A 23137-nucleotide genomic window follows, 5' to 3' on the forward strand; every position below is an offset into this window, starting at 1 on the left:
CCTCCTTCATTTACTTGTAATCCTTTCTGGCAGGATTGAAGAAGCTGCCATAGCCACAGCAAATCATTTAACTGGAGTACATCACCCAGCTTCATAAAAATTACTTGGAATAGACAAGTATTCAAGTCAGCTATAGCTGCTTGAGATTTGAATACGGCTTTTTAAGTACTTGTCAGGAGAAAAATCAGATGCAAACAAGATGCCGTAGAGATTTCACTTCTTGTCAAAGCAGGCTATGTTTATGTCATGTTGTGTGTCTGTCATTCTCTCTCTCTCTCTCTTTCCCTCCTCCTCCACTGCCATCGCTTTCTCTTCTCTCTCCTCGCCCCCATCCCTCTCTTTCTCTCCCTCCACCGCCGTCCCACTTTCTCTTTTTCTTCCCTTCCCTCACCCTCCCCCTCTCTCCCTCTCTCTTTCTCTCTCTCTCTCTTCCCCCCCTCCCCTTGCTGTCTCTCTCTTCTTCCCGCTCTGCCATCACTCTTTCTCCTCCACTCCCTGCCCACCCAACACACCACTTTTGGATTGTCTTTAATGGGACGTGGGAGTTGCTGGCCGTCATTTATTGCCCATCCTTGAGAAGGTGGTGGTGAACTAGTGCTCTAACACTGCGCCCCATGTGGTGTAGGTAATTCAACAGTGTTGTTTGAGAGGCGTGTTACAGGATTTTGACCCAACAATAATGAAGTAACATAGATGTAATTCCATGTCAGGATGGTGAGAGACTTTGAGGGAAACTTGCAGGTGATGGTATTCCCATGCACCTGTGCTGCCTTTGTCCTTCTAGATGGTAGAGGGCACGGTTTGAAAGGTGTGGCTTTCTAACTGGTAATGAGTGAACAAGCATTTGACGTGTTGGTTAGAGGATGTATTTGAGTGGCTTCTAATCTGCCAGCTCACTTGGGAGACGACTTTGCATTTGTGATATGGCTACGCAGACCAACATGCAAAATATTTCTTTGGCCCCATCTGCAGCATAGCAAGTTTAGTTTGATCTGACCACTCTAGATGGGTGGATGCTTTTATGCTAGATGCTTTAGTTCTGGATGTTCCCCTCTTGTTTTATCTGATCAAGAAATATTTGATTTCTGTTGTGGCATGGTAGGAATTCTCAATGCGGCCTTCAGTGGAGATACTAAAAACTATGACCATGTATGGCTGTTTTTGATCTGGTGAATGAAGCTGACATGATTTCAGTAATTTTATGATTCAACCTGGCCTCCAGTTATACCGTTGCTTATCGAGCAAAGGATATGAACTAACCCTTATGATAATGACCATCCTTACCCATTGAAGGACATGTTTAAAGTGCCCATCTTTTGGCTGTTTGGATCTAAAGCTTAATTTGTGCATTCTAGAAAGAGTTGGTACAGTATCGGATTCAAGCTTTTATAGACAGTGTTCTTTTGAACAACAGGGAATCACACGATTCCCTTGGCGATTGTAGGAATGTTGGATTTTGAAAGGCGAATGCCCCATGGTGTTCTTCATTAGAAAGACTATCCATCCGACCGCAATTATTTTGTGGAGGTTAAGCATTATTTGAAGAAATAGGAGGATCAACATTGCAGTCAGTAATTTAACCGTCCGGCACATAGTAGTAGCTGTGATCTGATAGCAGAATTGCGTTGCACTCGGTGGCCTGGTTATGTTGTTTAGTGGAAGGAATTGTATTTTGAAGGATCTAAAATGATGTTTTTGCTGCAACAGGAGAAGTATCGGCGCATGGAGGCTGCGGCAAAGGCCGAGTCGGAGCAGAAAAAGCAGGGCTATGGAAAAGATGGAAAAGGCTCTGCTGTCCGAGGGAAGCTGCCTGAGCCGCCCAAGACTGCAGAAGAGATCTGGCAGCAGAATGTGATTGGAGATTATCTGGCCAAGTACAGGGTATGCACTGGGGAATAGTTGAAAGAGAGGAAGTGACCATTTGGAGTGGAAGAAATGGGGATAGGCTAAGAGATTAGGCGACCTGCGAATGGACAGGATTGCACTTACTGTTGGGAGGTTGTCTGCAAGCATGAGAGATTCACCACTTAAAATATTTCAGTTTTTGCTGCATATCTGTTCTCCAACTTGTAAGAATTTCTTGCTGTTGGGAGAACCAGCTTGAAATATTATGCTGTGTGGCTAATTAGTTTTGTCTTATCTGCTCCGTACACCACCTGTGTCCCAGAGAAGATCTATCCACGACAGTGAGCTCTATCATATGCTTCCTCTTTTTGCTCCTCATCCTCGGATCAAGCACCACATTTGATGCAGAGTTACCACTAGAGCTTTAGTGTCATTCACCCTTTTGTTAAAAGCTGATTTCTCTTGTTTAACTTCATACAATATAGAAATGGGTAACAAGTACTGTAGCAACTTTGTGGTTTGTGCCCTTGGATTAATAATAATATGCTACTTTTATCTGGGAAAAGCAATTGCCTATTTTTAGGTCTGGTGTTAGTAAGCAAAGTTATTGAGTTTTTGATACTACCTTGTTCAACTTTCACATGTATAAATTCTCTACCATCAAAAGGGAGCGGTGGGGGGGACCCTTTGCAGGCAGTCTTTAAGATTTCGGATTTTGCCATACCAGAATAATAAGCGGTTGCCCTCATTCCTGCTCCACTTGAGAGTTACCATCAAGAAAACACTCCTACCTTTCTCTTTCTTCTGTCATCTGCGGTAGTTCCAGTGATTGGGTTAGTATGCAGGAAAAGATTTTTCAATTATTCTGGACCAGGGTTGAACTTGTGTTGTCCAGTATTCGATTTTGCATAATATTTTCTGCACAAGGTATCAACAAATCTTTAATCAGCAAATGTCAACATTAATGATTGACTAATTTGCCCGATGGACTTTAAGGCCACAATGGCTTTCCTTGAATCAATACAAAGTGACTTTAATCTTGGTTGTTGAAGAGTGCCATCAACAGTCTAGATCTGGAATGACCCTGGAAGCCAGCACCAATGGACCCAATTCTATGTCTGTCCAAAATGCACCTCTGACCCAAATAACCCATCCCAGGTTTCCGGTTAAAAGGCCGCTTACGGTTAGCCACTCTGAAGGCTGAACAGTCTGTTCTGTTCTGCCATGAATTGATCCTGGTGCAGCCGCAGACAACTTGGAACCAGTTTACGGTTTTGCCTTTGATTTAAAAAGACTTATCAGGGCTGATCCAGGATGAAGTTTGTAGAGGTACCTAAGAGGCACCATGGTCTTACAAATCTTTCAGTTTGTTTGGGTACTTGATTCTCTGCCTTAAACTGTACGTCTAGCGAGCTGAATGGTTAATGCAATGTTTTTCAGTGAATTGAAACCAATATTTATTATACTGGAGCATAACTCTTAAGATGAACACAGTACATGTTTTGAATACCTTCATTACTTTCCCTGTTAATGTCTTCCCAAAGTTCGTTCTTGGGAATTAGTGCATTTATTTCTGCTGCTAGCTTTGGCATGATGATTTTTTTACTAAGCTGTTAAGTATCCTGTCCTTCAGGTAGCCTCCTGTTGTGTTATTCTTGAGACCTTAATGAAATTCCTCCCTGAGGTGATCTGAACACTACCTCCCTAGGGATTCAATTTCTTTTGAAATACAGCTCTCTTTTCAACTTTGACCTTTTAAGCTGCCTGTAGAATAAGCAGTATGATTGATGTCCATGTTTGCAAAACTTTAAGGAAGCCTAATTCTGAATGGGTTGCAGATTACATTTTGCTGCATGGGCGACTTTGGTATGGTCGAGACCCACTTATGCAGACCTGAAACAACTTTGCTGCATTGTTAAAGTCCCATCATGGAATTTATGCACAAAGCAAGTGCCATTGCTTTGATATAAATCGGAGTTTGGTCCTTCCTTCAGAGGAGGATATTGGTCCTAAAGCAAATTGTGACAAATAAACGCTCTGCCTACTTTTCTGTGCTGTGCTGAGGTAAGGACAGTGAGTGTAACTCTCATGTTTCCGGATAAATTTCCACCCTCTATCCAGATTGACTTGGATATTCAAAGATTGAGAATCGCCATCCAGTCTGCAGAAGACCTTTTGATATAAAATTCCACGTACTGCCATGATGACCAGCTAGCATTCTTGTCAGCTTTCCTCAACTGACACATTGCTTGGCAGCTGCCATGTTTCCTTTCATTTCTCAAATCAATTTTTGATTCTGACGAACTGCTGGATCTGACGAGTGCTATTTAGATTGTAGCTGCTTGTTTGTGGCACACTCTTGCTTGCGAACGAGGCCGTGTGTTCCGTCAGCATTTTTCACCGCAAACACGGGGCGAAGCGGCGAAACATGTGCTTTCCTTATTAGTGCATCAGACGCTTAAGTCTGATTTCGTTGTGCTCCCCAGCTTTTCTTACAATTGGAGCTAATCAGTCTGCAGACCAGGAAATTGGATGCTATTGATGTGACGTGCTTGATCGCACCTCTTTTGTGTGCAATCCACTTGGCGTTCAGTGCAGTCTACAGTACTGCCTTCTCCACGCTTTGCCTGGCATAGTGTGTGCAACCCCTTCCAGCTTTGGCCAATGCTCTTGAGGGTGAAAGTCCCACCCTCGTTTCTTGATAGACACACCAGTTATGCCCAATAAAATCTCTTTGGGATTTGTTTAATCTGTACTCCAGAGAATTTGGAATGGAGGTGAAGCATTGCACACTTATTTAGTAGCGCATGCTGTCAGATTGATTGTAATCTGAGCCGCGTCTTGACGTTGCAAAAACAAAATGCTGGGCTTCACGGTGTGTCTTTTGTCTTTTTTAGAATGATCGCACTAAGGCATTCAGAGCGATGGAAGCTACTTGGAGTGCAATGGAGAAAAAGGAGAAATTAATGTGGATTAAAAAAGCAGCAGAGGATCAAAAGCGATACGAGGTACTCCCCTCTCTGTTCCTCTTACAGCAAGTTCAGTACCAAGGATGCTTGCTCTTGACTGACCTAAGAATTGAACATTTTGCTCTTGGCCAACCAGTTTCATAGCAAGTATCTAACTGCTATACTTTTGCTCATGAGTATGTTAGTCTCACTATGCAACAAATGCTGAAGCAAGTATGAAGTGTCACTGCTCTACCGCATCTGAATGGCCTCGCACTATCTCTTCACCTTGAATGGATTTTTAAAAATAAAAAGCTGCTCCCTAGGCTGGAAGTTTAACCCTTATGGTGAGCTCTAAGCGACCTGTGTGAAGTCAGATGGAGGAGTCAGAGTCCAGCTCCCTCTGGGCATAGACTTGACGCCATTTGCCTCTGTTTCCAACTACATGGTTGGCTGGCAATTTATGTACACGGTGCTAATGGAAGCTTGAATTATTTGGGGCAGAGATTTTTAACTCTGCATCCAACTGACGCTGTGCTTGACTTGAATACTCGATGCAGGTTGTAGTGTGGAAAAGTTCAGGATGCCCTGGTAACGCAGTTTTGCCAAAATAACTTAAGTGAAAATGTTCATTGTGTACGGGAGAAATTGGAAAGAGTTTCAGTTCTGTTACCTGTATAAATAGGGGGGAAAAAATGGTTGTTGTCAAGTTCTAAGTTACTGAAGTCGGGACAGGTAGAAGGTGTCGAAATAATCATCAGAAAAGTTGTTATATTGAAACGTGCTACTGAGTAAAGGGCCTGTCTACCTGAGGACCTTCAAAGTGACTAACTTGCGAGACTAGTCGCATTGTCCTGAATGGGCTATAGGCAGAAGAACAGAGGTGCCCTTCATATTCAAGGGCTTGTAAAAATGACCATTTCACCAGTTTGGCTCATTAAGTTGTATTTATTGCCTTTCAATTAACCAAATCTTTTCATGATGATCAAGGTTTTTGCATTTTGTTTGCTTATCTCAAACATCATTTGTCCAGCTCTTGTCTGTACGTTTGTAATCCAGTGGGGGAAAAGGGGAGTAGTGAGAAAATATCAAATGGTACAGCGGGAGTACGGTCATATTTTACCACTTTGTTTTCATCCCAGACTAGTACTGGCAACATTTTGGTTGGTTCCAACAAGTCTTTTGTCGGCTAAAGGAACATTCAGTGAACCCTGTATCACCCACAGGACTGAGATCGCGGGGAGATATTGTAGTTGTTTGGCTTTTGTCAGAGTAACCTGCTGCTGTTGTGATAAATATGGAGATGGGGAGCATGCTGTGAAGGGAGCTTTCGTTGAAAATATCTTGTGGCTGAATTACCAATAAACCTGTCTCAAGTTGTATTCTTGTTGCCCATTTTTTTAAAAATAACTGATACCATGAAACTCCAATGCTTGACTCAGTGACCTCAGACCAGCTGACAAGGGCTGGGCAATATGGACTGTTTGTTGGACTCACCTGATATTAACTTTCAGTGATTATCAATCCCTGGGTGCTTTGAAGAAAAAGCACAATATGTTTCTCCAGTTTTACAACATTTTAGTACTGTAATCAATCTGAAGTATGTGTTTCCCTCCTTGCAATCGTCTTGTAAGATTTTAGTAGTATTAGTGCCAAGCAAGACTGGTGGCAGGGTGCAGCAAGTCCAATGATGGAGAGCATTCCTGACCTGGAAGTGGTGTTGGAGATGTGCCCAAGTGGGTGCGATCCATCCAGAACGACATAATGGATGGGTGATGAAGTGTCAAAAATGGCTGCGGCCTTTGGGATACAAATAAACACTGGCTTCGCGCTGGAGCGAATTCTACATGTGTTCTAGTAACTGTTTTCTGCATTCTTCTGTCACTCGCAATGTTCCAATGCCAAAACAGTGATAGGAGCAGGATCTGTGATGACAGATGGTTGTCTTTTCCACTTGGTAACAAGATTGGCTGGTGCGGTAAACTGATGTATCGCACAAGTGCATTAAGGGAGTGCTTGGGCTTAAGACTCAACAGAGTAGAGGGAGCTTTGCTCTGCACTTCTTAATAGCATCAACTGGGAATTCCTTCCATCCCCAACTCTGGGATTCCTCTGCTTTTTGGAGATCACAATTGACCAAAATATATTTTTGGCTAACACCTAGCATTTAAGCTTCACACACTAAGCTACTGAAACCAGTTGCAAAGCACGTTTGATCCCTGCCCTTATTCTTTAATTAGCCAATCTTATCCTGGGCAGGAGTTGGGTGTTAGAATTAGCTTTAGTTCTCATTTTGGGTAATGGTGAGGAGGGTAGCCTGGATTCCTTTTCCTGAGAGTTGTCCAGGGGCCTCTCCTTGGTGTGTAAAATTGGATCAGAGCAGGATTGTCCTCACAAGACGCTCCACGGTAGAAGCACTATTGATGTACCATCATCATTTGCCCATGGAGTTTGACGAGAGATTCAAACAGTCCCTTTGGCTGCAGGAACCCATCGCATCTTAGCCTGATTTACTGTTTGGACCCAGCATTCAGATACATACTTTCAGAGGTAACCATTAGATAACCATAGGGGGTAGAAAGAAACCCTTAAATCATATTTCCCATCTTTCCTGTTCTTCCTCACTCCTACAATTGGCCCCAGCAACCTCTGTTATTGCTTTTGTCATTGCTTTCGCTGTGTCCAGATATTGTGGGATAGGAACAGAAGAGAGTGGCCTCAGGACGAAAACAAATCAATGAGTCCTGCTGTTTACTGAATCAGTAACTGTATCCGATTGTTACGGGTGCCTTCTGTTTTACAAATATTATTTTGCATTTCAGAAAGAATTAAGTGAAATCCGGACACCAGCAACCAACACAAACAAGAAAATGAAATTTGAAGGGGAACCGAAAAAGCCACCAATGTACGTACCTTCAATTTATTATCAAAATAAGCAGTCACCGGATTTGACACTCAAATACTTGATGGCCTTTATGGCAGACCCCTGTAATTATCTCACTACCGTGACAAATTATAAATTTTGTTTTGGGATTATTTTTTCATAATCACTGATCATGTTGGAGATTTGGCAGCTATGGAGAGAATGGAAAGGTAAAGAGTTGGGAAAAGTGACTTGGGAGGGTTGTGCTTTGTTCTGAAGGTCAAAACTAGAGGCAGTAGGGAGTGAGGGCATTACTGAAGAGATTTATTGATGGATAGTGTGATTTGGTATTTTTCATTTCCTACATTAACTTGGGAGTCCTTTCTGCTGGAAAACTTCCCTGGCCATTTCTGCCAGTCCTGTTCGAAGTGTTGATGAATTTGAATAAAATCTCAGGAAAAAAACGCACAAAATGTGCTGTAGAGAGGCTGTTGTGCATGTGATAACTCTGATAAGCTGTACAATGTTGCTGGTTTATCAGTGTTTGAAGGAAGAAATGCGCAGGAAGAGTTTATACAGTGTTACGCAGTTCTAAAATTAACCTAAAATGTTGATCCTAATGGTTATTTATTTATATATTTACTGGCCCGTTGAGCTGAGGAATGTTTATGATGACTGCCTTTTCAGGAATGGTTACCAGAAATTTTCCCAGGAACTTCTCACAGGCGGTGAGCTGAACCATCTGAATCTGAAGGACCGGATGGTGGAGATTGGGAAAAGATGGAGGAAAGTCACCCAGGCTCAGAAGGACCGTTACAAGAAGATGGCAGAAGAACAGCAAAGCCAATACAAAATCAATCTAGAAGCCTGGCTTAAGGTAGAGAGTCTGCACAGTAACTGCGAGCAGGAGAGCGTTGTAGTTGGCGAGTCTGGATACATTTTGCGCTACCAGTTGAGGATGTATCTTTCCCCAGTCGATGAATGGGCCTCTGACTGAGTTCAAATGGCTGCTGCTACACAATCACTTACTATGACCTTTAAATAAAGTGATTCTTGGGTGGGATGATGGGGAGGAGCAATGATGGTACGTTTAGCCTCATGGAGTTGAGGGTAAATGGCCACTAGAGAGGGAACGGATAGTGGTAGTTTCCATTTTCAAAAGAATAACAATACATTCAACTGGTCCCTCGTTTGCTCAGTCTTCATAGACATAGCTCGAGTTAGTCACAGAATCACACTATTACAGCACAGAGAGAGGTGATTCAGCCCAATATGTCTGCACCAGTTGTCAGCAGGAGCCGTTCACTTCTGCCTTCTCCCTGTAACACTGCACATTCTTCCTTTTCAGATAGCAGTCTCTTTCCCTTTTGAATGCTTTGATTGAACCTGCCTCCACCACAATCTCGGGCAGTGTATTCCAGACCTTAACGGATATTGGTTATTGCCATTTGGCTTCAATTGTCTTCCTCTTCCACAGGCCTTATTGACCCAGTAACATTGAGTTCACCTTGTCTTTGCCATTTGCCACTTTTGCGCTTCAATGTGGTTACCCCTCAACCAACTTCTCCCTATGCCCCTTTTTGTCTTTTTCTCACTTGGGGAATCCTTCCAGTTATAGAAAGGAGGGGACAGCCCCAATTTCGCCCCTCTCTGCTCATCCATAAATAGAAATGTGAGAGGGATAGATAAAAGGCAGGGTAAAGACCATAGATAAAAGACAGGGTAAAGACCACAGAAAAGAATTAGTGTTTCACATTTGTCCAAAATCTTAAGTGCAATAAGGTGTTACTTCTCAGAATTCGGCAAACTGAAAACTGGTACTATATAATTCACCTCAGTGCAGTTGACATCACATGAGGTGATGGGCATGCAGAGATGAATCTGTATTGAAGATTATGGCACACAAGTTCCAGTAGAAGCAGTGTAGATGGGGCCAGGTACTCAATCTGGACAGAGCCCCTTTTCAGTGCTGCTGCTTGTAGATGGCAAAATGACAGGCTTAAGACTTGGTTACACAAACTAAAGGATTTAATGTCACATGACTCTCACCTGCTCACTGCCTTTAACAAAGGGCGTGTATGTCCCAAGTGCGTTCCTGAGTTGGTTAAATGTTCTTAAGATTTGAAAGGAATTTGGTCTCTGCAGACCACGGGGGGTTGTAAGAGTCTCTTCAGAGATAGAGGTTCAATATCTGCAATATCAACTAGAAGCAGGAGTAGGCCATTCGGCCCTTCATGTCTGATCATCGAATTCAATATCCTGATCCCTCTTTCCAGGAATCAGCCCTTAACAGGATTCAGCTTGGTAAAAACCTTTGCTGTACTCTCTCTATGGCAAGGACATCCTTCCTCCACCAAAGGATACCAAAACTGCACACGATACTCCAGATGTGGCCTCACCAACATCCTATACAATTGCAGCAAAGCATCCCTATCCCTATACTCAAATCCTCTCGCTATGAAGGCCAACATACCATTTGCCGCCTTTACTGCCTGCTGTACCTGCGCGCTTACTTTCAAAGACTGATGCACGAGGACTCCAAGGTTTCGTTGAATATCCATCTCTCAATTTACACCCATTCAAGTGATAATCTGTCTTCCTATTATTGCTACCAAAGTGGATAACCTCACATTTATCCACATTATACAGCATCTGCCATGCAGATGCCCACATACTCAGCCTGTCCAAATCACGCTGAAGCATCTCTGCATCCTCCTCACAGCTCACTTTCCCAGCCAACTTTGTATCATCTGCAAATTTGAAAATAATACATTCAGTTTCCTCTACCATACTCCTATGGTAGCTCCTTTTGTTCAGAGGGTGACACAGACATTCAGCCAATTTAAAAGGTCTTTGTTCAGGTTTTTAAATTTTAGAAATTAGCCGTGAGGATATCTACATATTTTATAAAATAAATATAGTGCAATGTCTTTGTCCCCTGACATTCCTGTCAGTGTGTTGCCTTTTCCAAAGCATTCACACAGATCCTGCGGCTCAGTGACCAGTATTCAACCATATTCCAATGGGGTGACCAGTGAGTCATCAAGTTTGATGTTCTACTCTTTTGTTAAATATCCAAATGTTTTCTTTGCTTTTAATTGCTTCTTTGTATTCTCTCCACATTGAAAAGTAACACATCCCATCACCTTCATTAATTTTCAGATCTGTACCATGTTCATTCTTTCACTATGCAGTACTTTACATTTCTCACTGCTGACCTCTGGTTATGCAATTGGATAGATAAACGGAAATCTGAATCTTTCTGCAAAATCTTAACTGTGGTGTCCATTTCTTTTTATAAGAATTTAATCACTGATCCCCTGTGACGACCTACTCAGCACTCTGCCAAGTAGCACAGTGGCACTGCTGCCTCACAGCGCCAGGGACCCAGGTTCGATTCGCGACTTGGGTCACTGCCTGTGCAGAGTCTACGCATTCTCCCCGTGTCTGTGTCGGTTTCCTCCAGGTGCCCCGGTTTCCTCCCACAGACCAAAAGACATGCTGGTTAGGTGCAGTGGCCATGCTAAATAGTCCCTCAGTGTACCCGAACAGGTGCCGGAGTTTGACTACTAGGGGATTTTCATGGTAACTGAAGCCTACTTGTGACACTAATATTTAAACTTAAACCCAGTAATTTGCTGAGCTTTCAAGTGTCCTGTTTTTCAAACCACTTCTCCAATTCTACCCTGATTCTTGTGGGTTTTTAGCTAGTCTTTCATATGGAACTTGCCTCTCCAGAGCGCAGGTGTTTTGTTCTAGTTATTTTACTTTCACAGACTGGCAAGTGGAAGCAGAGTAGTTCTGCTGGTTCCCTCTTAACTTCACTTGAAAGTCCAGTCGCTTCTGACTGGACTTGCTGATCATTATCTAGTATTAGTACTAAGCATGTTGCTTAACAGGGACAGAGTGTCAATAGTAACTGTACAGTCCTAATTATTCACAGCCTTGTGATTGTAAGAGTTTTGGAGACATTTTTGAGTTGGGTAAAATGCTATATTTATAAGTGTTACTTCTGTTTCCTTAGAGCTTGTCTCCCCAAGAGAGAAACGTGTACAAAGAATACACTTCAAATGTAAGTCAACTGGCCAACCATATTTTGGCAAATCTTGTGTTGAAAACTTAGTAATTTATTTTTGTGAGCTGGAGATATCTTGGGCAGAATAGTTATGTCCTGCCTACCCTGGGAATCGTAGCGGGCGGGTGGGGTGGGGGTGGGAAACCATGCAAAGGTCCATTGACCTCGGGCGGGGTTTTCTGGTCTTGGGGCAAGGGTGGCCGGAAAATCCCACCCTTAGACTGGGCGCCTACTGAATCATTGTTTTCTGTTTACTGGCTATTAAGCACAGTAGCACGCTGCCTTCTGCCCTGTGAACTAACACCTTGTTTGAATCTTGGTTAAATTGTTGACATTAAATACTTGGCCCAAAGTCTAATTTTGAAATGGTGACTTGTGTTTGAGATGTTTCTATGAGTAAATTTGGAGGTGGGAGGGGGGGGGGGGGGGGGTTGGCGGGCGGAAGACAGGGACAATCTTGGGAGAATATGGACATGTGTATTCTTGAAGTTTAGTTGGTGGGTGGAGCAGGGAGGAAAAGGTGGATGAACACATGATAATTGCAGACTTTTTTCATTCTGATAACCTGAACTTGCTATAATGTCATTGACAGAAACGCAAGAGTACTACAAAGGCAGCCAGCCCAAATCCCAAAATGAAGATTACAATACCAACAAAGAGCGCAAGTGTAAGTATCTATAGAGTTCTGAGTCTCTTGCTTTGCTGCAGCTTTATTCTGAAAGAGGCACTGCAAATCATCTTAAGGCTGAGCTAATTGTTTGGAGCAACAAGTTGTAAATTGGGGGATGTTGCGCAGTGGGTGTGCGCAATGTTCTGCTGACAGGTTAACTTTGTGCAGCAGAGTTGGCTGTGACCATTGTGGGGGGGTTTATCACCTTGAGCAAAAGGCATTGAGCATGTTGAAATTTTCCTTGTATCTGTCTGCCTGTTCATCAGCATTTAAATTGATTTGAGTTTACTGTTGATAGAAACTTGATGAGGATTACTATGTGAAGAGGTCATTATAGCTGTACCTGCTGAAGGCTTACTTGCATTGCTGCATACTCCTGTTCCCATCAGCATGTATTATCCTTGATTGTTAGAATGTTGCCAGCCACACTCGGGTGCACTAGCTTCAGTCAGCTACTATAGGTGCTACAAATGCCACAATGTGGAATAAGTGCTATGCTACTCTTTGTTTTATTCATTTGTGAGACATGGGCGCTGTTGGCTGGCCAACATTTATTGCCCATCCCTACTTGCCTGAGGGCAGTTGAGAGTCAACTACATTGCTGTGGCTCTGGAGTCACATGTCGGCCAGACCAAGTAAGGATGGCAGATTTTCTTCCCTAAAGGACATGAGCGAACCAGATGGGTTTTTCCGACAATCGACAATGGTTTCACGGTCATCAGTAGATTCTTAAATCCAGATTTGTTTTTTAAAATTGAATTCAAATTCCACCATCTGCTGTGACGGGATTCGAACCCGGGTCCCCAGAACATTAGCTGAGTTTCTGGATTAATAGTCTAGCGATAATACCATGATTCCATTGCCAAAACACAAGCAGCGACTTGGACAAGCGACACCACATGAGGTTCATCTGGAATTCTCCCAGAATCTGGGACAGTACCTGCACACTTAAATCCTTTGTTCCTTCTCCGTTTCCAGTCTCTGATTTATCTTTCTTGTATCTAAAGTGAGTGACCTCACGCTTCCCACATTGAACTCCAATTGTTACCTTTTTGGCCATAGAAACTCTACAGTGCAGAAGGAGGCCATTCGGCCCATCAAGTCTGCACCGACCACAATCCCACCTAAGGCCTTATCCCCACAACATCACATATTTACTCTGCTAATCCCTCTAATCTACACATCCTGGGACACTAAGGGGCAATTTTACATGGCCAGTCAACCTAACCCGCGCATCTTTGGACTGTGGGAGGAAATCAGAGCACTCTGAGGAAACCCACGCAGACATAGGGAGAATGTGCAAACTCCACACAGACAGTGACCCAAGCCGAGAATCGAATCCAGGTCCCTGGAGCTGTGAGGCAGCAGTGCTAACCACTGTGCCACCCCATTCATTCATTCATTTTAATCCCTTTTTTATAACTTGCGTGCATCCTAATTTAGTGTTAGCTGTAAACTTGGGGAGAATAAAACTTCATCTAAGTCATTGACATATATGGTGCAAAGTTGAAGCGCTGGTCGAGATCCCTGGGGAACACCATGAATCACATACTCGCAGTTAGTGTGTGACACTGGGGAGATTCATCCCAGTGCAGATTCATCCCAGTGCAGGATAGCTGTTATATGCTTTAAACTTTCTCCACATCCCTAGCTCTACATTGATCCTGCTCCGTAAAACTGACTGTAGGAAATTTTGACAAAATTCAACAATTGTGCTCCTCGTCTCGATGGTTAAATGCACCACCTGCAATGGAAGTGTATGAATTGGACAAGAAAAGTCTCACATTTAGTTGTTTGTCACCAAGTAATTAATTGAAATAGCAGAAAGGGTCCTATAGCATCATTGGACTGGGCTATAGATTGGAAAAATCAGCCGGCATCCCCATTCTTCATTACTATCTGCTAAACCAAAATTGACCATGGCAATGATTTTGTCTTCGTAAGAACTGGGAGCAGGAGTAGGCAATGCAACCTCTCGAGCCTGCTCTGCTGTTTAATACGATCATGGCTGATCTCATCTTGGCCTCAACTCCACTTACCTATCCGTACCTGACTCCTAAGTTAGACCAGTGGCTGTTAACCTGTTGATAGAATCCCCACAGTACAGAAGGAGGCCATTCAGCCCATCAAGCTTCACCGACAACAATCCCACCCTATCCCTGTAACCCCACATATTTACCCTGCTAATCCCCCCCCAAAAATAGTGTCAATTTAGCATGTCCAATCAACCTAACCCCACAGTCTTTGGACTGTGGGAGGAAACCGGAGCACCCAGAGGAAACCCACGCAGACACGGGGAGTGTGTGCAAACTCCACACAGTGACCCAAGCCGGGAATCGAGCCACCGTGCCGTCCAGATTTATGATTTAGTTAAGTTAATTTATTCCAGTTCAGAGTCAGCAGCAATAATTTTGTGCTTTTTGTTGTCTCTACTGGAGTGATCCTTTCTGAGAATGGATTTCTTTGGAGTTGAAACAAAAACTGTGATGATCTGAAGGTGAAGGTCTGAACAATAGAGAAATCATTCAATGAACATTATTTCACATTCAAATGTCTGTTCTTTAGTCTTCAACATGGGGTTTTATGCACCGAATGTTGTTGGAGAAATTAGCTCGGGCTCCAAGTATTCAGAGTTCTTACTGATTGCTGCAGGAAACTGAGGATTCGGATGAAGAGGATGATGATGACGATGATGATGATGACGATGACGAAGAAAAGGCCAATTCCTCAGATTCTGACGATTCCTCAGGTTCGGACAGTGATGAAGAAAGTGAGGAAGAGGATGATGCAGATGAGGTAAAATTTTCTTTACTTTTGACATGAAATGTTGAGAGAATTGAGTAATTTCAAGAATACTTGTCTTCTGCCTCACCGCTCCCTCCATCTCATGAACTTGTTTTTGAATCCAGCCTTCAACAGTATGAAAGTTCCCTTTCGTGGCTTTATGGGTCGTCTTGCATGAAATCTAAACCCAGTTCCGAGATAATAAAAATAATGTTCAGAAATCAGCATAAAATAGTTACTGAACTCTGAAACAAGAGGTTGGCTAATGTATTAATGCTTCCTTCCCCCAGACCCCTTCCCAAAGATTACAGTTAACTAATAATGGTATGTTAAATGATGGTTTGGTTTTCATCTTTTATCTGAACTATCAAGTGGAGCCACTTTTTTCAGGTAGAAAGAATAGGAGAATTATCCTGGCAACACATAAAGTCACAATTCTAAATTTCTTGAATACATAACTTTGTGCTTTTTCATCGATTTGTGGCCTCTGTAAAATGTGGAGGATGGTTCCATTTGAAGCCAAAAGTGACGTCAAGAATTTTCAAGTTGAATTAGTCATAAAAACCCTACGGTGCAGGAGGAGGCCATTCAGCCCCTTGAGTCTGCACCAACAACAATCCCACCTAACCCCTATCTCTGTAATCCCACATATTTACCCTGCTAATCCATCTAACCTATGCATCCCGGGGCAATTTAGCATGGCCAATCTACCTAACCCGCAAATCTTTGGATTGTGGGAGGAAACTGCAGCACCCAGAGGAAACCCACACAGACACTGGGAGAATGTGCAAACTCCTCTCACACTCACACACACACTCTCACACACACACTCTCACACACACACACACACACACACACACACACACACACAGTGACCCAAGCTGGGAATCGAACCCAGGTCCCTGGAGCTGCGAGTCCTAACCACTCTGCCACTCATAGATGAGCATAAAACTGTGTGCAGCATTTACACTGCTTTGTCTAATATCTCAACCTGAATAAAACAGTCCCTGAGCATTTCACTAGCGAGTTGCTAATTATGGAGTAATCAATATTAGCATAAGAAATAGGAGTGGGAATAGACCACGCATCATTTCTAGCCTGCTCTGCTATTTAGTACAATGGTGGCTGATCTTTAGCTTCAAATCCACTTGCTCACTGTATCCCTTGATTCATTGTGACACCCAAAACCTATCTATCTCAGCTTTAAATATATTCAGTGATGGAGCATCCACTAACCCTCGAGCAGAGAATTCCAAATTCACAGCCCTCCGATTAGGAGAAATCTCTTCACTCAAACTTCAGAAATGATTGTACCTTTACCTTGAGGCTATATCCCCAAGCAGGGGTGCTGCCTTGTGTTCTTACTACCAAAGTGACTGCCACACAGTGTACTCCTTTAACCATCTTGTTGCCCAGACTCATAACCTGTCCGTACCTTTTTGCAGCCTCTTTGTGACCACCTTGCATTCCCACCTAGCTTTGTATCATATGAACATGCAAAACGGGAGCAGAAGCAGGCCGGCCATTTGTCCCCTCGAACCTGCTGTGCAATTCAATAAGATCATGGCCGATCTGTTTGAGTTCCACATTCCCATCTACCCTTGATGATTTTTTTGATTCCCTTGACGAACAAGGATGTTTCTGCCTCCGCCTTAAAAATATTGGATGACCCCCACTAGCACCACCTTCTGAGACAGCAAGTTCCAAACTTTTTCCTGCCAAAGTGAACAACTTATGGTTTTCCCACACTATACTCCATCTGCCCGATCTTTTGCCCGCTCACTCAACTTATCTGCGAACTCCTTGTATCATCTTCACAGCATACTTTCCTACCTATTTTTGTGTCATCTGCAAATTTAGCTACCATGCCTTCCTTTGCTACCCTCACTAGGGGCGGCATGATGGTACAGTGGTTAATACTGCAGCCACACAGCGCCAGGGTCACTGTCTGTGCGGAGTCTGCATGTTCTTCCCGTGTCTGTGTAGGTTTCCTCTGGGTGCTCTGGTTTCCTCCCACAGTCCAAAAGACATGCCGGTTAGGTGCATTGGCCATGCTAAATTCTCACTCGGTGTACCCGAAGAGGCGGCGGAATGTGGCGACTAAGGTATTTTCGCAGTAACTTCATTGCAATGTTAATGTAAGCCTACTTGTGACACTAATAAATAAGCTTAGCAAGTGTACATTTTAGATTAAAATGACAATATATAAACTTTAAACTAAACCTAAGTCATTGACATAAATTGTAAAAAATTGAAGCCCCAATGTGGGGGCCCCTGCGGGACTCCACTTGGCACATCCTGCCAATCAGACAAAGACCCATTTTGTGTGTTCTTGCCCCCCCCCCCTACATCATGAGCTTTTATTTTCCACAATAACCTTTGATGTGGCATCTTGAATACATTCTGGAAATCCAAGTACAGTACATCTCTTGTATCCACAGCAATATTGCTCCTTCAAAGGACTCCTAATAAATTCGTTAAACATAATTTTCTTTTCACAAAACTATTCTTACTCTCCCAGATTACCGTGAGTATTTTTTAAGTGCCCCACTAATAGCCTCTTTAATTGATTGTAACATCTTCCCTGCAACAGATGTCAAACTAACTGGCCTATAGTTTCTCATTTTCTGCCTCCCTCCCTCCCTTAAATAGAGGCAACCACATCTCTGTAATGGCTATCAAATCATTTATTTACTTCAATGTGCGTTATCAGTTCATTTATTTTATGAATACTATGCGCATTCTAATAGAGAGCCTTTCGTTTTGTCATGTTATCTTTGTCACAAATAATCTTGATTGTTGGTGAATTCATAGCCTTTTTCTCTCTGTCCCTTCCTGCCGTTCTGTGGCCCTCATTTCTTATTTTGCTCTCCTGTTTTGTCTCTACCCTTTGATATAAATAGTGCAGCTGTAAGAGCAGGTTAGAGGCTGGGAATTCTGCAGAGAGTAACTCCTCAGAGCCTGTCCACCATCTACAAGTCAGGTGTGTGATGGAATACTCTGCACTTGTTTGATTGAGTGCAGCTTCAGCAACACTCAAAAAGCTCGACACCATCCAGGACAAAGCAGCCCGCTTGATTGGAACTCCATCCACCATCTTAAACATTCACTTCCTCCATCACCCAGGCACAGTGGCAGCAGTGTGTGTACCATCCACAAAATACACTGCAGCAACTCACCAAGACTCATTCAACTGGACCTTCCAAACTAGCAACCTCTGCCATGTAGAAGGACTGGGGCAACAGTGACATGGGAACACCATCACCTGTGATTTCCCTTCCAAGCCTTGGACCATTCAGATTTGGAAATGTATCACCATTCTTGCACTGCTGCTGGCTCAGAATCCTGGAGATCCCTCCCTATCAGCAGCTCACTGCCATCTTTTTCAAGGGCAATTAGCAATGGACAATAAACATCCCATGAACAAATAAATGAAAAAAGTTGGCTGTTACATTCCAGATTGTGATGTTCTATACATTCTCCGTTAATGTCTCAATTCAATTTTAACTTACAAACAAACCTTGATCTGGCTGATATAATTTGCCATCTTGACTTTTTTCCGTAGTAGTCTCTGCCTGGGTAACAAAAAGCTCCCAAACCTTTTCCCCATAACCTTTGATACCATCACCATTCAGGAACCTATCGATCGCTGTCTTAAATACACAATAAGCTTTGTTTCATCTAGATTTTACTTATAACTGCAGTAACCTGTTCCCCATTTGAACCTTTATAAAGCTCTGGTGAGACCACATTTAGAATATTGCAAGCAATTTTGGGCCCCGTATCTAAAGAAGAATGTGTTGGCCTTGGAGAGAGTCCAGAGGAGGTTCATGAGAATGATCCTGTGAATGAAAAGCCTGACGCTTGAGGAGCGTCTGAGGACTCTGGGTCTGTACTTGATGGAGTATAAAATGATGAGGAGTGGGGGAAATCTCACCGAAACTTGCAGAATAATGAAAGGTCTGGATAGAGTGGACGTGAGGAAGGTATTTCCATTAGTAGGAGAGACTAGGACCTGAGGGCACAGCCTCAGAGTAAAGGGATGACTCTTTAGAACTGAGATGAGGAATTTCTTCAGCCAGAGGGTGGTGAATCTATGGAATTCATTGCCACAGATGGCTGTGGAGGCCAGGTCATTGAGTGCATTTAAGACCGAGATCGATAGGTTCTTGATTGGTAAAGGGATCAAGGGTTGCGGGGGGAAAAAGCCGGAGAGTGGGGTTGAGAAGCTTATTAGCCATGATTGAATGGTGGAGTAGACCTGACGGGCCAGATGTGCTAATTCTGCTCCCATATCTTACGGTCTTCTGAACCCCTTTATCTTGCAGGGAGATTTCTCCATTTTGTTAAAAATGAACCAAGTGTGGTGCTGCATGACGATTGCTGTTGTTTTTCTTCCCAGAATGCAGAAGATGATGAGGAGGGCGAAGAGGAAGATGACAATCAGTCTGACAGCAGCAGTAGTTCTTCATCAGAAGAGTCCTCTGACTCGGACTCTGACTGAAGTGCTCTGAGATCTTCCAGGCAGTACTGAAACTATCATCCTAAAGAGCCCTTATGCCCACTACCAGAACTGTTTGAGACAATTGGCAGAAGCAGACACATTTAAAATCTGACTTGATCCAGCCATCATTCTCCAGTCGGTTCCACGGAACAAATTAACTGGGCTTTCCTGAGTTGCTTTCAGCTCACTGAAAACCACTAGTGATGCAAGTAAGAATGGACCAAATGGATAATTTGTAGGCGGTTTTTTTTTTCTGTAGAACAATCCCAGTTACAATCATTCTGAAATTACACTCCATCCATGTGCTAATGAGTGACTTTCAGGGCTCAAGTTTTTAAAAACCTGACGTACAAATTCTCTGGTATGGCTTGGAGTACATCTTATGTAATCAGAAGGACAGGCACACACGATTCAATTATTTGTGTGTGCATTGAATGTGAAGTCACTCGCCATATTTAAAGGTGGTGTTTGGGGTTATCAGGTCATTCGTACTTGCATTGCAAAGCTTTGAATTTTTAATTTTTTTTTAACAAAAATATGGTCTCTGAAGTTGGATCCTGCCTCGTTCTGGTCCTATGTCCAATTTGTTTCATGTTTGAGCAAAATCGAAAGATCAAGGTGGTTAGATAGCAAGTATTGAAGCCATCCATTCTTTAGTATTCCCATAAGCGGGGTGTCCTGGTCTTTTACTTGGGGGAGCTTTCTATGGGCAAAGGTTCGGTCTTGACACTGGGAAAGACCAGTGCCCGTGCCGAGTCCCCGTGCCTGGTCTGATTCAGTAAAGAGTATTTTGTGACGTTGCAGTTTGTAAATACTAAGGGATGTTTTTGAGAGAGGTTTCGGATTCAGTATTTCGTGAATTAAATCTCTCCTTAGTAATGTGAACAAAGTCATTGAGAGGTCTGCACCAAAGCAAGTGCTTGTTCATTTTAATGGCAGAAGAAATAAGCTCCTGTTGCCCAGTGCCCTTCCAAGATTGCAAAGGAATCTGTTGTCTTTACAACCCACTTCTTTCTGGTTACTTAAAACTTTATTTTTTCTGCATGTGTAGTCTTTCCTTACTGTGTTTACGAATGGAGGATGTGACTGCATTACTGCAGAGAGGCCTGAGTATTTTGTATCATTTTAGTCTGTCAATCGAATTTGATTGAAGAGTTACTATATTGGTGGGAGTTGATCTTGATGTTCTAGATGCAGTTTAACGCTCGCGGCAGAGACTGCAAATAGCTTTTTTGTATTTTCAAATTCTGTTTTGTCACTTCTGAATGGAATGTACATTAGCTCTCTGGTCATCATACCAAATGCAAAGCATATTGTGAGAAGGTTTTAACGGACAGGTTCAGCCTCCTTTGAATTGTGGAGTTGAAAGGTTGTACTGCCGGAGTCCTTTTTTTTAGAAAAGAGACTGCATGGAGCTGCTGAAGATGAGTCCTGTACATAGCCGCCTTGAGTTTGGAACACTACAGTACTGCAGTATCTCTCTCTCTCTCTCTCTCTCTCACACACACACAAGTCCAGCACTTTCCTTTGCATAACTCGTAACGAGTCTGTGTTCCGTTTGTAGTTTCTTTGCACACCAGAATTAAGGAGTAATTACAAATTCAGGGATTGAAAAGGAATCTTATCTCTTCCTCGTACAGGAAGCAACGTGAATAAATGTCCAAGTCCCAGCTCTAATAAGAGAGAGGCAGAATCAGATTTTTTTTTTAAGTCTCTACAGCCAAACCACGCCCTCCTTTATTTCTTCATCATTGTTAACCTGTGAGAGATCAGTGTAAAAAGCAGGGGTGGGAGGGGGAGGGAGGGAAACCCTTTGCAACTGAGCCTTTTTCCGACTGCAGCTTTGCTTAAACTCCGGATCATGATTGAATCCCTTATCAGCTTGTGCCCAGTTTCAGAGCAGGATGGATGTCTTTTTAAAGGGTACTGAAAGAGGCACTTTGTCGTACTTGTGTTGGGTTTGAATGAGGATGTATGGTATCTGTATATAATGTCGTTTGTATTTTGCAGCTTTACTTTTCATTTTTATTTTCTGGTTCTTACAGTAAGGTCAGGAGCACTGAGCGTGTGTACTGTAAGAGGTGAAATGAGTGCATTTTTGCACTCAACGTGAAACTGTGCTAGTAACCCATACGTACCATGTTACTTTTAGCTTCTGTGATCTTCTGGGAATTTTTCTAATATTTAAAGATTGTTTTGTAGAGAGAATGCCTCACTGAATTTGTATTTGCTGATTCTTGTAATTTGATGTTGGAACTTCTGAAACATTTTATAGGGAAAGCGTTCCTTTTGTTCAAGTGGTTATAAGCAACCATTAAAAAAAAAAAAAAAATTGTGGTTGCAGGGTGAATACAATTATTTAAGCTAACCCTGGTTACAGGATATTTGATCAAGAAGGAAGTCTATACTTGTTAATAATTCAGACGGCAAAAAACAAACATCAAGGATCTAAATATGTCGAATCATTCTTCACTTGGAGAAAACCCTACATCAGTGGCAGCTGCAATGCAGATGGATTAGCGATTGGGGTCATGGTAATAGATTACAGTGGTAAAATGCAAGCAAATGTTTAATTTCGAGCCGCCACTTTATTCACTCTGGGAGTAAGACCACACAAATGGAAGCCCATGTTCCAATTCTCTTAAAATGTTGCATCATTTTCTCCTTGCTGAGAATTATTTAAGAATTCAGAACCATGGCGGCACGGTAGCACAGTGGTTAGCACTGCTGCTTCACAGCTCCAGGGACCCGGGTTCGATTCCCGGCTCGGGTCACTGTCTGTGTGGAGTTTGCACATTCTCCTCGTGTCTGCGTGTGTTTCCTCCGGGTGCTCCGGTTTCCTCCCACAGTCCAAAGATGTGCGGATTAGGTTGATTGGCCATGCTAAAATTGTCCCTTAGTGTCCTGAGATGTGTAGGTTAGAGAGATTAGCGGGTAAAATATGTAGGGATATGGGGGTAGGGCCTGGGTGGGATTGTGGTCGGTGCAGACTCGATGGGCTGAATGGCCTCTTCCTGCACTGTAGGGTTTCTATGATTCTCTGATTTCTAAATCCACTGTTTGGGGATTGGTATTCGGAATATGTTTTTTATGAAGGCTGGATCAGACATCTTGTAAATGCTAAGTGTACATCCACAATGTTGTTTCTGAGACAATGCTGCTGCTGCATCTTGCAAAGTGTGCAGCATGGCTAAACACTAGCATCTCTAAGGATGATTGTCATTCATCAAAGAAAATTGTATTTATATAGCAATTTTCCTCAGAACATCTCAAAAACCATTTGCAGCCAAAGAATTACTTTGCAATGGTGACTACATTTCAGGTGTAAGGAAATATGGCAGCTACTTTGTATGTAGCAAGGTCCCACAAAGTGAGGTAAATGATCAGATGAGTTTTAAACACAATGCTGAGACACAAATATTGGCTAGGAAATTGAACTCCCCTGCTC

General features: G+C 42.8%; 1 protein-coding gene across 13 annotated transcripts in view; it reads left to right on the forward strand.

The window, feature by feature from the left end:
* The window catches only part of LOC144500628 (nucleolar transcription factor 1-like), a 73143-nt gene extending 51117 nt beyond the window's left edge, over positions 1 to 22026 (forward strand). For 6 of the 13 annotated variants that reach the window (XM_078223869.1, XM_078223868.1, XM_078223867.1 and 3 more), the window contains 8 exons: positions 1708 to 1881; positions 4743 to 4853; positions 7616 to 7698; positions 8344 to 8533; positions 11681 to 11728; positions 12324 to 12398; positions 15054 to 15197; positions 19588 to 22026. In XM_078223869.1, coding sequence (XP_078079995.1) covers positions 1708 to 1881; positions 4743 to 4853; positions 7616 to 7698; positions 8344 to 8533; positions 11681 to 11728; positions 12324 to 12398; positions 15054 to 15197; positions 19588 to 19689 — 927 coding nt within the window. In that variant the 3' untranslated portion in view covers positions 19690 to 22026. The remainder of the gene's footprint in view (positions 1 to 1707; positions 1882 to 4742; positions 4854 to 7615; positions 7699 to 8343; positions 8534 to 11680; positions 11729 to 12323; positions 12399 to 15053; positions 15198 to 19587) is intronic. The other 7 variants (XM_078223871.1, XM_078223870.1, XM_078223875.1 and 4 more) reach the window with 3 other exon arrangements.
* The last annotated feature ends 1111 nt before the right edge of the window (positions 22027 to 23137 follow it).

The sequence above is a fragment of the Mustelus asterias genome, chromosome 11 (genome assembly GCF_964213995.1).
Source record: "Mustelus asterias chromosome 11, sMusAst1.hap1.1, whole genome shotgun sequence".
In the NCBI taxonomy this organism is placed as follows: domain Eukaryota; kingdom Metazoa; phylum Chordata; class Chondrichthyes; order Carcharhiniformes; family Triakidae; genus Mustelus; species Mustelus asterias.